The sequence below is a fragment of the Uloborus diversus genome, chromosome 8 (genome assembly GCF_026930045.1).
Source record: "Uloborus diversus isolate 005 chromosome 8, Udiv.v.3.1, whole genome shotgun sequence".
Taxonomy (NCBI): domain Eukaryota; kingdom Metazoa; phylum Arthropoda; class Arachnida; order Araneae; family Uloboridae; genus Uloborus; species Uloborus diversus.
Genome location: NC_072738.1, coordinates 100098935 through 100112665, shown reverse-complemented (window position 1 = coordinate 100112665; position 13731 = coordinate 100098935). Strand labels below are relative to the sequence as shown.

Genomic DNA, 13731 nt, shown 5'->3' with positions numbered 1-13731 from the left:
AGACATGTTTTGTTGGCGTTCCTTTTGCAGTACCCTCGGCTGGTTTTCAGCAGGACAATGTAAGATAACATACGGCATGTGTTGCTATGCATGTCTGCAAACTTGTCAAACTCTTCTGTGGCCTGTTAGATCGTCAGATCTCTCTCCCATCGAGCATGTCTGGGATATGATGGGATCGCGATTGCCTCTGGCAAGGAATGTTGATAACCTCGTCCGACAATTGCAGCGAATTTGGCCGGAAATACCGCAGGACAACCTCCGGGAGCTTTATCGGTGTTTCCCACGTCGTTGCTTCAGCTTGTATCTAGGCTAGAGGCGGGTCAATACCTTATTGAACTTGTTACTGTAACTCTGACATAAATTATTCAATTATTCTAAGAATTTAATCATTTACTATTCTGTGCATTGTCTTCCTATCCACCAATTTTCGTCTCAATCGGATCACTCTTTCTTGGTGCGACGATTTTTTTTGTTATAGAGTGTATGACCAAATGATCGTCAGTCTGAGACGCTGTATTAGTTTTGTATTGAAATAAGTAATTAATAGCCACAAAAAATGAGTAAATAGGCTTTTTAGAACACCCGATCGAAAACAAAAAGGGAAATGCACAACTGGAACGTACACACACCCCACATGCGAAATTTTAACCTTCTGCAGCTTACCATTTTTGAGTTATGACTTATAAGAGATACATACATACATCCAGCCGCAAGAAACAACGCAATAATTAACTTGTATGGTACCTGAATGTAGTATTAAAAACTCTCTCTTGGGTGACTAAAATAGAAATTCATACTGAAGTTTAAGGAAACAATTTTATATGAAAACAATAACTCTCTTTACTTTGCATTAAAAAGTGAAACAGCAAAGGTCTTTTTTTTTCGAAAACATCGGCCAATTCCATCGGCTTTTCGATGTTTTTTAAGGCCGATGGGCCGATGTTTCCTGCAAGTTAGCATCGTCCGCCGATGCCGATGCCGATGGCTAAATTGTCGAACCATCGGCGCCGATGCATCGGCCAGGCCGATGCATCGGTCGAGTCCTAAATACTATAGGTGCAAATTCGGGTTTTAATGCAGTTGTTTGCATGATATTGTTGCAATTCCAATCTCATAAGCATTATGATACTACTCAAAACAGTAAATGTTTTATGCTTAAAACATTTACTGTTTTTATGCTTTTAATTTTTTTTAGATGATTCCCTTGTTTATTTTGTTGCAGCATCTTATCCCATGCACAAAATCAGCTTACTAACCTTGTTAAATGAAGCTCTTTCTGTATTTTTTCTTTTTTCTCCCTCCTCCCTTTTTCAGAACAAAAACTCTTTGATCTTTTTCTTAGATTTTATTTGTTTCATTTAATATTTATGGTATTTTAGATGTTAAAAGATTATTTATTTTTATTTTTCCAGTTTGCTGGTAAAGAATACAAAGAAGCACTAGATGTTCTTAGTATTTCTGAAATAAGTGCTTTATCTCCATTGAATTGGTCAAGTCAGAATGTAAATTCAGAAACAGATGATCAAAATATTGTATGTTATTGCTTTTTCTTTCTCTTTCTCTGTTTGTATAAGCATTTAATTTTCCTGTGTAATGTTTAATGAAGTTGATTGATCTAATGAGATTTAGTGGCTTGAAAGAATGGATAATCTATGAGTTTCTGAAATCGAATATGAAGCTTATCCCAAATTTACACTTCATCACATTTCAGGTTTTGAAATAAGTGTAAGACTTTTCCTGGGCAAACCCCAAAATTTTAGGTTTTTTAAGTCGATGAATCTCGAAATTCCCTATTATATTTTAAATAGCGGTACCCGCACGGCTTTGCCTGTAGTAGAAAATTAAAAGGTCATTTGGTTGGTCTGTATATTTACAAATAATAGATGATGAATTTCTCGCCAATTTGCTGTGTTAGTTTGTTCGCCCATGTTACAATTCCACGTTATGATAATTTGGTAATTTTCTCGTCCATGTTATGATAATTTGCTCGGTAAAATGTTCTTAAAGTTGGAATAGAAAAAGAACAAAATCGGATTTTCGAAAAACGCTTTGAGGTGCACACCCTCATGCTAAAAACTAATTTTGTACCAAATTTCATGAAAATCGGCCGAACGGTTTAGGTGCTATGCGCATCACAGAGATCCGGACACATACACCAGCAGAGATCCAGATATCCAGACAAACTTTGAGCTTTATTATTAGTAAAAATTAATAAATCTCTTTGAATTATTTGTTGTAATTTGCTAATGTACATCCAAAGTGGAAATTCTACCATGGTTTATTAATAATAGTTATTCCTTTCCATAAGTAACTCTGATTTTTTTTTCTTTAACCCAGGAAATGTGCTGGCAGAATTTTTTTTACCTGATTTTGTTGCAGAATATTACCACATTCTGGCTCCATTCTGTTGCATAATATAACCACAAAGAACTTCCATTTAAAAGAGAGTGGTGCAACTGTTTTCTTATTGAACTTTTTTATCTTTGCACCTGTTCCTTCCTAATTATTTTTCTGATAGAATAAACTAATACTTTTTGTTTTAACTTCCTTGTATGCAATAAAGGAGGCATGGACCTGGGCATGTGCCCGAAATGCCTCCTGTAAATTAATCTCTAAGGCACCTCATAATCAGTCCCCCCCCCCCCATAAAAACTGTACAACTTCCTAAAAGTATTCTTCTGAAGGCACTGTTTTGTATTAACTATGTAAACATAGTAACTTTGAAAACTTAATCTTGAGCTAAAGAAATGAGAGCACTATTGTCTTCAGATAATTTTTATACCTAAATAGCTTAAATTTAGTCTAATCTGAAAAAAAAACCCTTAATTTTGAAAAAAAAAAGAAGAAAAAAATACAATAGCTGAGTTTTTGTGGGCCTGGTAACCATACTAATATTTTCTCAATTTGGGAAGGGAAAAATTTGCTTAAAAATAACTTTTCACCCAAAAAATTTAGTCTTAGATTAATTGTTTCTATTGAGACTGTAGACAAATTTAGTATTTTCTTTTTCAAAGTTAGTTTTACTATTTTGCATTTAAATTCATCAGTTGTTACCAACATGTACCCTACTAAACGTGAAAATCTCCTCATAAAAGTACCTTATTTCTCTTTTAAACTTTTTTTTTTTTTTAGCTTTGTTCTTCATCTTTTGGCTTTTTTCAAACTTATCAATTTTTCCCCTCAAGCTTAAATAACATTTAGTTGTTTTAAATATTAATATTCTTCATTCCAGTACCATTTTCTAGTTTAATTCAGTATTTAAATCATGTCTTTACATTTATATCCTGTATGTGACTCACTTTCTTGCTCTTATGATTTTTTTCACAATTTTTTAATTTTTGTTAGATGAACAAGCTTTCAAATTTTACTCTCCAAAGTTGGTCACCATTCCATGTTACTTTCTCATATTTTATGCAAAAATTAAGTCTGTAGAATTTTGTGCATTTTTGAGGTCTTTTAGTGATAATGCAAAAACAATATTTAAAAAAAAAAATAATCATGTAACATTTAGAGAATTTCTAAAAGAAAAATCATTAGTCACCATATAATAGCTTTTTATGCAAAATTTTATTAAATTTTACTGCATTTTGATGAAACTTTCTAAAACTTATTACTCTTTTTTTTAAATTTAGATCCTTTTTTGAATTGGTGTTTAAAATGTCTTTATTAGTGCTTAATTTTGGCTTTGCAAATTGAGTATGAATTTGAATACTATGGATAATATTAATAGTAAAATTAAAAATAGCATTTTATCCCTTTAGGTTAGTGCAATTCTATTGTTAAAAGGTCAAATATATGAAGCAATGGATAATAGAGGGCTAGCTGCAGAATGTTTTCAAGATGCTTTACAACATGACGTTTATTGTTATGATGCTTTTGATTCACTTGTTCAGCATCAAATGCTAAACAAAGAAGAAGGTAAGTTTTGTCTATAAATATGTGTGTGGGGGGGTACATAATCTAATGAGAATATGTATAATTTACGAATTCATCAAATTTGGTTCACATAATAGTACAGTAAAAATAGTGGTCAGACCCAAACATCCAAAAAAAAAAAAAAAAAAGTAAGTTTAAACCAGTTGCAAATTGTTTATTACCCTTCCAATAAAAACAGGTAAAAGTTCCCACCCCATTGTGGGTCGGATTTCGGAATGGGAGGCATCTAAAAATTGCTATTTTGGGTATTTTTTCGGAATTTTTAAAGTGCATTTCAAGTGTTAATGTTATGTCATACTAAATTTAAGAGCATTAAATTAAAGGTTTACTCCCCAAGAGGGATGACACAACCCACCAATGCTACTTCTCCCCTTAAAACGAAGCAGTGCCCCCGAACCCCCCTCCATACATTTCAAGTGGAAATGTTTCATACAAAGTTAGTTTGAAATCAAGTGTGTCTATTCTCCAAGACCGATGGCGCACCTCCTCCCAAAGCTACAGCACCCGCCCCCCCCCCAAATGTAAAAATACCCCAAATCCCCCCTCCCCTTCCTTTTTATTTCAGGTAGAAGTATCATTTTATGCAAATTCATTATCCAATGTACCCCTCAGAGCAAGCACAAATTACGAGACACAGAAAGTCTTCTAGAACAGAAGGCTTGGCTGTTGTAATAGGATGCAGATGATGTTTCTTTGTTGCTTTCTCCTTCTTTGTACCTATCAAAAATGGCACTAGCTTTCCCATATCTACAAGTGATATATACACTGCATTGCTGGCATATTTCCTTGAAACTTTCAGATCATTACCAAAAAAAAAAGACATGATGGAGAATGTATCTTCCATCTATAACATATATGACACCAGCTGTTTGTTTTCTGATGATGGATGAATCTTTTGCTTCAGGTAATAACACTTTAACGATATACGATTTCTTTCCTTATGAAACCAGATTCGTCGGATATTGATGGAGGATCAGCTCATAACTCGTACTGAAAGTTTTTAGCAGTTTGTTATTCTATCCTTACTGTAAATACCATTCAGCGTAAAAGATGGTTTGTGTTTACACATCTTTACAGATAGTAACTACTCTCGTAACAGAAGCTAGAGACTTAACTGCATACTTCCTTTATACAGAAATACCACTAAATTTTTTGTCTTCAATATCCTTTTATGTTACTACCCCAACATTAAAGACCTCATCACAACTCACCTTATTATTAGCGATCGACCAGTATCAGCGAGCAATACCACTACTAACTTGAGTCAATATCCGTAGAGAGGGAAGAAACTTCTGGTGCTTTAGAAAAAGATTGTGATCTCCAAACTAGGAGACAAAAAGGTGTAAATATTTAGCCTTCTACTATTGTATTGCTCTTTGCTCTCATCAAGACTTGTTCCATCATTGAATCACTACAGGTTCTGAACCACCAAAATTTGCCACTGCCTTGGATTGTTCTGTAGCCTGAAGTAACATCTACATCAATTGTTTTTATCTCATAATGTACTCAAAAGTTTCAAACAGTGTTGCAAGTATATGTGCATATATTTAGCATAATTCACATTACAGGCTGCGTAAAAGAGAGGCAGCTTGGTGTTTGCAAATGAGAACCCCCATCGACTTTGAGGGTGCAGAATCGCAGCATTGGCCGTCTCACTATTGGCTATTTTGGTCTATCCCGCCTTATGGTGATGGCAAGGGATTGTAGAAAAGTTAAAGTAAATTCACTAAGAAGAAGAAGGGGTACTTCAGTCCACCAAAGCAGAATACTTTACGATGTTCTGCAACGTAAAATCATTTGACCAAAATTATTCTGCAAGTACTTGTACTTCAAGTATTGTACGCAAAAAAAACGTGACATTTTCCACAGATTGGGTGCCAAAAATCAAAATTGTTTCATATAGAAGTTTTTTTTTTTTTTTTAACTGGACTGTTGCTATTTATTTCTGTGGAAATGAGATATTTCTGTAAACATCACAGCTTTCAACCAAATGACTAGTTAAAGAGCACTGAATTTGGAAAATTAGTTGATCATGAAAACTGTTAAATAATGTATTATTGAATGGGAAATGTGTTTGCTTTAATAAAAATGGCTATTTTATGACTTTTCCACTGAGAAATTCTAATTGTTGTTTTTTTTATTTATATTGTAGTCTTGACTAAAATACATTGGTGCATCTGATGTAAAAGTTGACACCAGCTGAGAGAATTTATTTCAGTGTTTTAGTGAAGATAATGGAAAGGATTGAATTTGCATTACTTATTTTTGGTGCTCTCTTGTTCCTTCTTGAGAAAATGATGTCTTTATTTTCCAGTTTGAGTTGATCTGCCATCTCTTGATGGAACAACTCTCGTTATAAAGATTTTGCAATGTTAATAATATAACAATTATATTGATAAGCCTAGTAAATTACTAAGTTTTAAAATTTTGTATTTTATTTAAGTTTCTAATTGCTGTCTTTTGTTTTTACTCTATGCTTCATTTTTGTTGCTATTCTAATTTGTATTTTCATTTTTACAGAATTAAATTTAATGAAATCATTGCCATTCGAAACTCAGTGTCCTGAAGATGAACCTAATATTGTGAAATTTTTATATGAAACACAGTTAAAAAAAGTGAGTATATTTTTTGAACTCATATTAATTTAAGTCATTTTAGCATTGTATTTACATTTTGCTCAGGATTATTATTGTTTTAAATTTTTAACTTTGAAATTACTAAAATATGTACTTTTTCCTTTGTAAATGTTTGTTGCCTTTATTTCTTATTTGACTTATGGAACACATGTTTAGACACCTTGTTGACTCCTTGCCAATGAAATAATGTTTTGAATATAATTTGTATGTTTTGAGAGAAGCCCTTTAGGAAATTTTTTATTAGAAATATCATCATTATTATGAAGCATAAAGAAAAACATTGAAAAAAGTGTCCAGAAAAGGAAAATCTTTTATGTGTTATCAAAAGTTGCTCCAAAATCAATGTTTTAATTCACAGTGAGAAATGTTAAACTCCATCCTGTAAGGACTGAAAAATTTTTCATGTAAAAAGATTTGTGTGAAATTAAATTGTGAAATTTAGTAGTATACTGTTCGATCCGCTATGTTATTTTGTGTTAATCGATTTCACGTGTGTTAACCCTGGAACACTAGTGTACGTAAAATTTACATACAAGCCTTCTATATTGGCTGCTTTCTCCCCTTTTTTTTCATCAATGAACTCGTCCAAGTAGAAGTGCTTCGAGTGATGACTTAGTTAGCTGCCTGCCACGTGGCTTAGCTTTATCGTCTATTGTTTAGTCCACACGCTTGTTGTTCTAGAGGTCACACGTAAATTTTACGTGTCTCTAGTAATACATGTGCAGTATTTTACACCTATATTTAACGTATCGCTAGTGATAACGTCTATTTTATAGTTATTAAAAATTTTATAACATTATTCGCAGCATTTTCATTTCGTTTTTGTATCAGTATGAATCAGCAATCTCCATCGTCAAGATTGCAGTTTATGCTAAAGCTTCAGCAGCAGCTATGTGAAAATTAGCAACATCAACGTCTGAGCACCCAAAATCTATCAAGGTTTAGAACAAGATATACAGAATACAGAAATTGCACAGAATCAGCAAGGACGAAGAACCTGACTGCAGCTTTTGCAACTATAAAAAAAAAAAGAGGATGACAACTAATTACTGCATGTGTGGCAAGACAATTTGTGGGCAGCACCAAAAGAAATTTTTTCCAAGTTGCATTTAGACAATTTATCTGCATTAATTAGACGTTTTATTATTTTTCCTTTATCTTTTATACACCTTTTCTTTTTTCTTATTCTTTTAGCATCTTTAAGCTTATACTATGTATAACTAGTGTTGGTTTATAATATATCCACAATGCAATTTGTCATTTTCATAATATTTCTTAATACTATACATTTTATGCATTTTTTAATATTTTTTGAGCTGTTTGTATAATTGTTAGCTTTTTTTACAAACATTAGTAAATAAAATACATTTTGTAAGAACACGTAAATTTTGCATATTTCTAGTAATAACAGCCTATTTAAACACGCTAGTGTTCTAGGGTTAAGCGTTTTCGTACTCATAGTAATTCATTATTATGCAGAAACTGATTTCAAAAACATTGATGCACCCAAAAGTGCTAAGGATTTAATCCTTTAAGATAATGTATCAACATTAAAACCAAAGTTATCTCAAATCATCTATGAGTTAAAATTTAACATGTCGCATGGGATGCATTAACTAAAGCCTTATCTATATCACTGAGCTGACAATCTTTCAGTGAAAAAATTAGTTACTTTTATCAAATGAATTGATAAAATTGCCTCTTCAACCTCATTGTTTTATTTAACTTGAAGTCTACCAACTAATAATGAAATACGTTAAAATCTCCAAAGTGTTTGTTTACAAATAACACTTAATTGTAAATTTCATATTTCTCTTTTTTGATCATTGCAAAATAAAATTACTTCAAGCTCACATTGTTTTGTATTAAATTTCAAACCAAGTTTTTGACCAGTGAATTTGTTAAAGAACAACAAAATTGCATTAATATCAGCAGATAAAATGTTTAAAATATGGATGCTTTGTTCTATTCAGCAGAAATTGCTACTTTTCAAACTAATAAATGTGTTTTAGAATCTACACCATTAAAACTAAACAGTTATTTATGTGTGTGGTGCAAATACAATGAACATTGATTATAATAACATCGAAGGAGTGGTATATTCATGATGCTAAAACTTGGGTGACAGACTTAGCATTGATTTTCAGGATTGCAAATTACATATGGTGTTGCAACATATGACATAGGATCTTTTATGCTACATTATGTTTGAAACATACTTCATGATCTTTGTGAGAAATTATTATTATTATTATCTTTATAAGGCTGGTACACCAATTTGTTTCTTCAAATTATTTTTGTTAGCATAATTTTCTCCTATAATTTAAACTGCAACTTTTTTTGTGTGCTAATACTGTATTTATTTATGTTTATTTCCTTTTTAATATGTCACTATCTTTTTTGAATTCAATTGTAGATTATTAGGACTCATTCTAAAATTATTTTTAGTATGACAAGCCTGGGGACTTAGTAATTCCTCCAGAAATAGCATCTTTATCTGGAAACCTTGATGTTGGCAATGCACTAGCTGAAAGGTGTTTTTATAACTGTGATTATGAACAATGTTTCAAGATTACGTCATCGTAAGTTATACTTATTCTGACTGCTGTTAAAATAGATAAAATTACTGGAAATTCTGTACTGTCAATTTATCTTGCATGTATTGATGTTTGAATTAATTCTGCTTTTTTTTTCCATCTATCTCGTTCAAGTCATCGTAACATAATAGTTGAATCTAACTGTATCTTAACCCTTAATGTTTTATTCTAAACTAGCTGTTCCCTGCATGCATTGCAATGCCAAGGGCGCCCATATAGGGGGTAAGGGGGGGCTGGAGTCCCCCTTAAAAATTAGAACTTCCTTGCTTTTAGTACTTTTTTCTTTGCAAAAATATAAAAATATTTCTTCTCCAGCCATTAATGAATAAGTAATTTAAAATGTCCAATTTTAATGACTCTAATCTGTCCTGAAATCTGCCTCCATGGGGAAAATATCCTGCTAAACCATGGTTAAAATATCTGGCTCCCCCTTACAATTTTGCATATGGGCGCCCATGTGCAATGCCTTAAAGAATCATAAACATATTTAAAGGAACTAACTAAATAAGTGGAAAATAAGCAACTATCAACTAATGAAGAATGTTGATGTCTGTTTGAATGACACTTGACTTTTCTTTGAGAATTCATAGATTTTGATTTGAAGTATTACATTGAATAAAAATTAAAAAAAAAAACTTGACTGAAATTTTTAGAGTTTTGAGTACTCCCTCTCCTTGAAAATATGTTCTGGATTTGTTTGAACACTTAAAGCATCCCCATTTCAGATTTTACTGCATGCAGAACATAAGAGTAAAATTCAGATTTTTTCTGTTTACTTATTTTTGCTATTGGGAAATCTGAAGAGCTGCCCTTCGAATATATTTTTTGAAAGAAAAACCTTGCTAAGTTATAAATTGCAAATAAAAATATAATAGAAGAAACTACTCAATTTTTAGCTATTGTTACACTTCCATGGAACTTTTATTATTTTGTGTGCCCTTTTTTTTTGTCCAGGTGTCACTCCGGAATAAGTGACTCCTGAAGCAGACCAGTTGCAATTAACTACACCACTGCTACATATAAATATGCTTTTTTTTTTAAATAAATTGTATGTTCAAGTTTCCTTTTTTCTTAGCATTCTCAACAAAGATCCTTTTCATCTCAATTGTCTACCTATTCATATATCATGTCTAATGCAGCTGGATAAATCAAATGGTTGGTATACATTTTTGAATGTTATTTAGCATCTTCATTTAGGGCTGCCACTGGTGACTATAAAAACGACTATTATGAGGCAAAGGTGACTATTTCAGCCTAAATACAGACATAAATGACTATTTTATCGCCAGCTGTTAATAACTGACTGAGCGACATAAAAACTCTTTTTTTTCTCTCTCTGAGAGATATTGTTTATCCCCATTTTGAAAAAAACAAGCTGTACTCACGCTATCAGAAATATCACAGATCAAACGTTTCTAGTGCTTCTTATGCAGCTGATATTTTACTACTGTTTTTAAATAACAGTCAATGAAATCAAACCAGAATGTATCATGACTTGTTTCTTTAGTGTTAATTTAAAAGGGTTGAATTAAATGTGCTTTAAAAAAATTTTTTTTTTCAAGATTTATGAATAGAAAATTTTTGGAAATTTGCACCGTGTATAGGTGTAGCCCCCTGCTTTGAGTAGTCTGGTTTACATACTACCCAGCAAAGATAATTATTTATCGAAGCATCATTGTATTATTAGGCCATAAGTGTTGTTTGAAAAAAAAAATATTTTCTGCATCTGGCGTCTATTTTGAAGACTTTTTTTCCCGCTACAGTCTACTAAAGCAACTATTTTTAGAAGTGAAACTCGGTGGCAGCCCTGCCATTTTATTTATTTATTTATTTCCTTTAATGTATTTCCTTATTGATGTGCAAATATCATTTTTTGCTTTCAATTCTATTATGTGTTTTCCAAAATTTGTTGAAGATAGAAATGCTTTTCTGTGTAACTGCAAAAATGTTTAAAGAATAGTTTCTTTTTTTTTTTTGTAGGGGGGGGGAGAGAAAAAAGTGCTTTGAATAGCTAGATACAGTCAGACCTCAATGTAGGGTCATCCGCTTATAAGGTCACCCCGCATATAAGGTCACTTTTCTAAAGTCTCGGCTCACTGAATAGGAATTCTTTGTCATGTATTATCGGATATATGGTCAGGTCACAATACATTAATCGCTTATAAGGTCGCTTTTGTCAGATTTCTTTGAATGATTTCAGTGCTTAACAGATTCACTTCCAAGAATTCACCGTAATATACGATCCTTAGAAAGTGAAAAGTCGTTTTTTCTATTAACGTAGCATGTAGTGCACAGAATGCAGTAGCAAATGAGCATTACGACAGTGATACTAAAATACGAAGCAGTAATGCAGGCACTCAGCGTGTATATATTGCACTGTTTTACCAGTCATGAGAAGCTGAAGAAATTTTCAGAAAATAATTAGAAACCATTGTGCTTAAATTAAAGAAAAAACACATTAGTCCTGTATTAATCATAATTTTAAGTAAGGTAAGTTGCACATCAGTTGTTTGCTTGGGGATATTTGAATGCAGCTTTACTCTAAATGAAAGTTTTAAAAAATCATTTCAAAATTTCTTATTGATTCCAAAAATTTAAATTGGTTCAAAATCAATTTAACTATAATAACCTAATTAACTGATAGTTTTGAACGCATTGAATTTTGAAAAGAATTAATGAATTATATGTTTATTTATGAATGAATATATATGAATCGGTTATAAGGTCAACCCGTTTATAAGATCAGTTTCGTGAAGTCTTGAGGGGTGACCTTGTATCGAGGTCCGACTGTAGTTAGTTCAATTTACGTAGCTGAGAAAATTTTAAAGATTACAATCATACTTAGCTCACAAAATGACCTCAAAACAGAAACTTCCAAGACAACCAAAAGATACTTTAGAAAGAGGGGGGGGGGGAGAGAAAGTGGATCCAAAAATATAAATCTTGTCGAATTCAAGCCGTGCTGAAAACATCACACAACTACTTGTTGTTTTATTGTAGTTTGCTTTGAGGTTTCCTTTTATTTTTTCCCTCTACAGCATTAAAGAGTTTCACAATCCTTCATCTTAAATTCTTGTTATGCTTAAAATTGAACTCTTAGCTTAAATAAAATGCCATGTAGCATCTTAGTTTTTATGTATATTTTTTGCTGCAAAATTTAATTACATCAGAAAGTTTCAAAAATATAGTCCACTTTATCAACTTGTCTTTTAAAAGATAAAAAGTTCATGAATTTATAGTTTTAAACAAATAGTAATGAAAAAGTGCTGCAAAAAGACTTGCAGATGCGAATGTAGAGTAATTAAAAATAAGCTGACTTGTTTCAGAATTTTAACTATCAAATATTCAAACTTTAACATGCCAGGAAAGTTTCGCTCCGGGCGCTGTCAGCTCTTCGAACGGCCCTGTTTTTGCTTTAGAAAAACTAAAAATATGTTAGGAATCTCAGAAAACTTTTTAAGCAACTATTAGAAAGATTACATATTGTAAATAATAGTTATTTTTAGTAATTTATGCTTCTAAATTCACTTTTTGTTTTTTAATTTTCTAAATACTGTATGCTATTAAATTCTTAATTACATAACCTTGCTAAATATATTCAACCCTCATTTGCATGAAAAATTTCATTTTAAATGTTTGGAGCTAATTAAATATCTCATGTGTTTTTCTTCGTCTTATAGCTCTTTTCTACTTAGCGCATAAACTTGTGGACTTATATCCTGAAAGTGCTGTAAGTATTAATGTTATGAAAACTGTGTTTTTGTTCATTTTTTATCATAAGCTTGCAGAATCTTGAACAAAACCTTCTTAAATGTTTCAATGTTTCTTTTTTTTTTTTAAGTTAAGATTTGTTTATTGACAACATACATTTTTTGAGCTCATGTACTTGGTCTCGCAGTACACAGCCTTTAAATTTTGACAATGTACGGATAAATACATTCTACAAATTCATTTTTAACATTGAAACAAGTATTAGAGTTTTTTACAGGAGTATAGCATCGCCTCAAAGCAACAGTAGGATATTACTGTTATTCCTGAGATTAGATGTCTTACTCTTGCTCTGAGGCGACAATATATTAAAAAGTTTGATGTTTCAGAACATCAATTTCTTAGGTTAATGTATAAATACCATCAATTTTTTAAAATTTTGAACATTGATGTTTTATCATTGCTGTTGCATCTTTAATACTGACAGAAAGAAATCTAGGCCCTCTTTCTCTCTGGCAATCAATTTTTGTTTGACTAAAGGACTGTACTAGATCACTTAAAAGGTTAAAATTTCTCTAAAAATCATAATTTTTTTAAAAGCTAGTTTCATGATCTTACCTTCTTTAATTCTTTGTTTCATAAGTTATGAAAAGTTCAGAGTTTATCCCAAGAAATAGAGATTGCAAAACTTTGAAAAATAGAAATAGTTTTACAACAGAGTTGCAATGCTAATTGTTACAATAATATTCAAGAAGTTATTATAAACCTTCTCTGATTTGCGGCACCCTTTGAAAAATTAGAATTTTTTCATTGCTCTCTTGTCTAACTCTATTATATACTGAATTGAAACCAAT

The 13731-nt window shown here is 31.6% G+C and overlaps 1 protein-coding gene across 1 annotated transcript in view; it reads left to right on the top strand.

Moving 5' to 3' along the window:
- The window catches only part of LOC129227329 (cell division cycle protein 16 homolog), a 77714-nt gene that overhangs the window by 26563 nt on the left and 37420 nt on the right, over nt 1-13731 (top strand). The window contains exons 5-10 of the mRNA XM_054861873.1: nt 1413-1532; nt 3762-3918; nt 6457-6551; nt 9021-9154; nt 10245-10324; nt 12850-12899. Of these exons, the coding sequence (XP_054717848.1) occupies nt 1413-1532; nt 3762-3918; nt 6457-6551; nt 9021-9154; nt 10245-10324; nt 12850-12899 (636 nt within the window). The remainder of the gene's footprint in view (nt 1-1412; nt 1533-3761; nt 3919-6456; nt 6552-9020; nt 9155-10244; nt 10325-12849; nt 12900-13731) is intronic.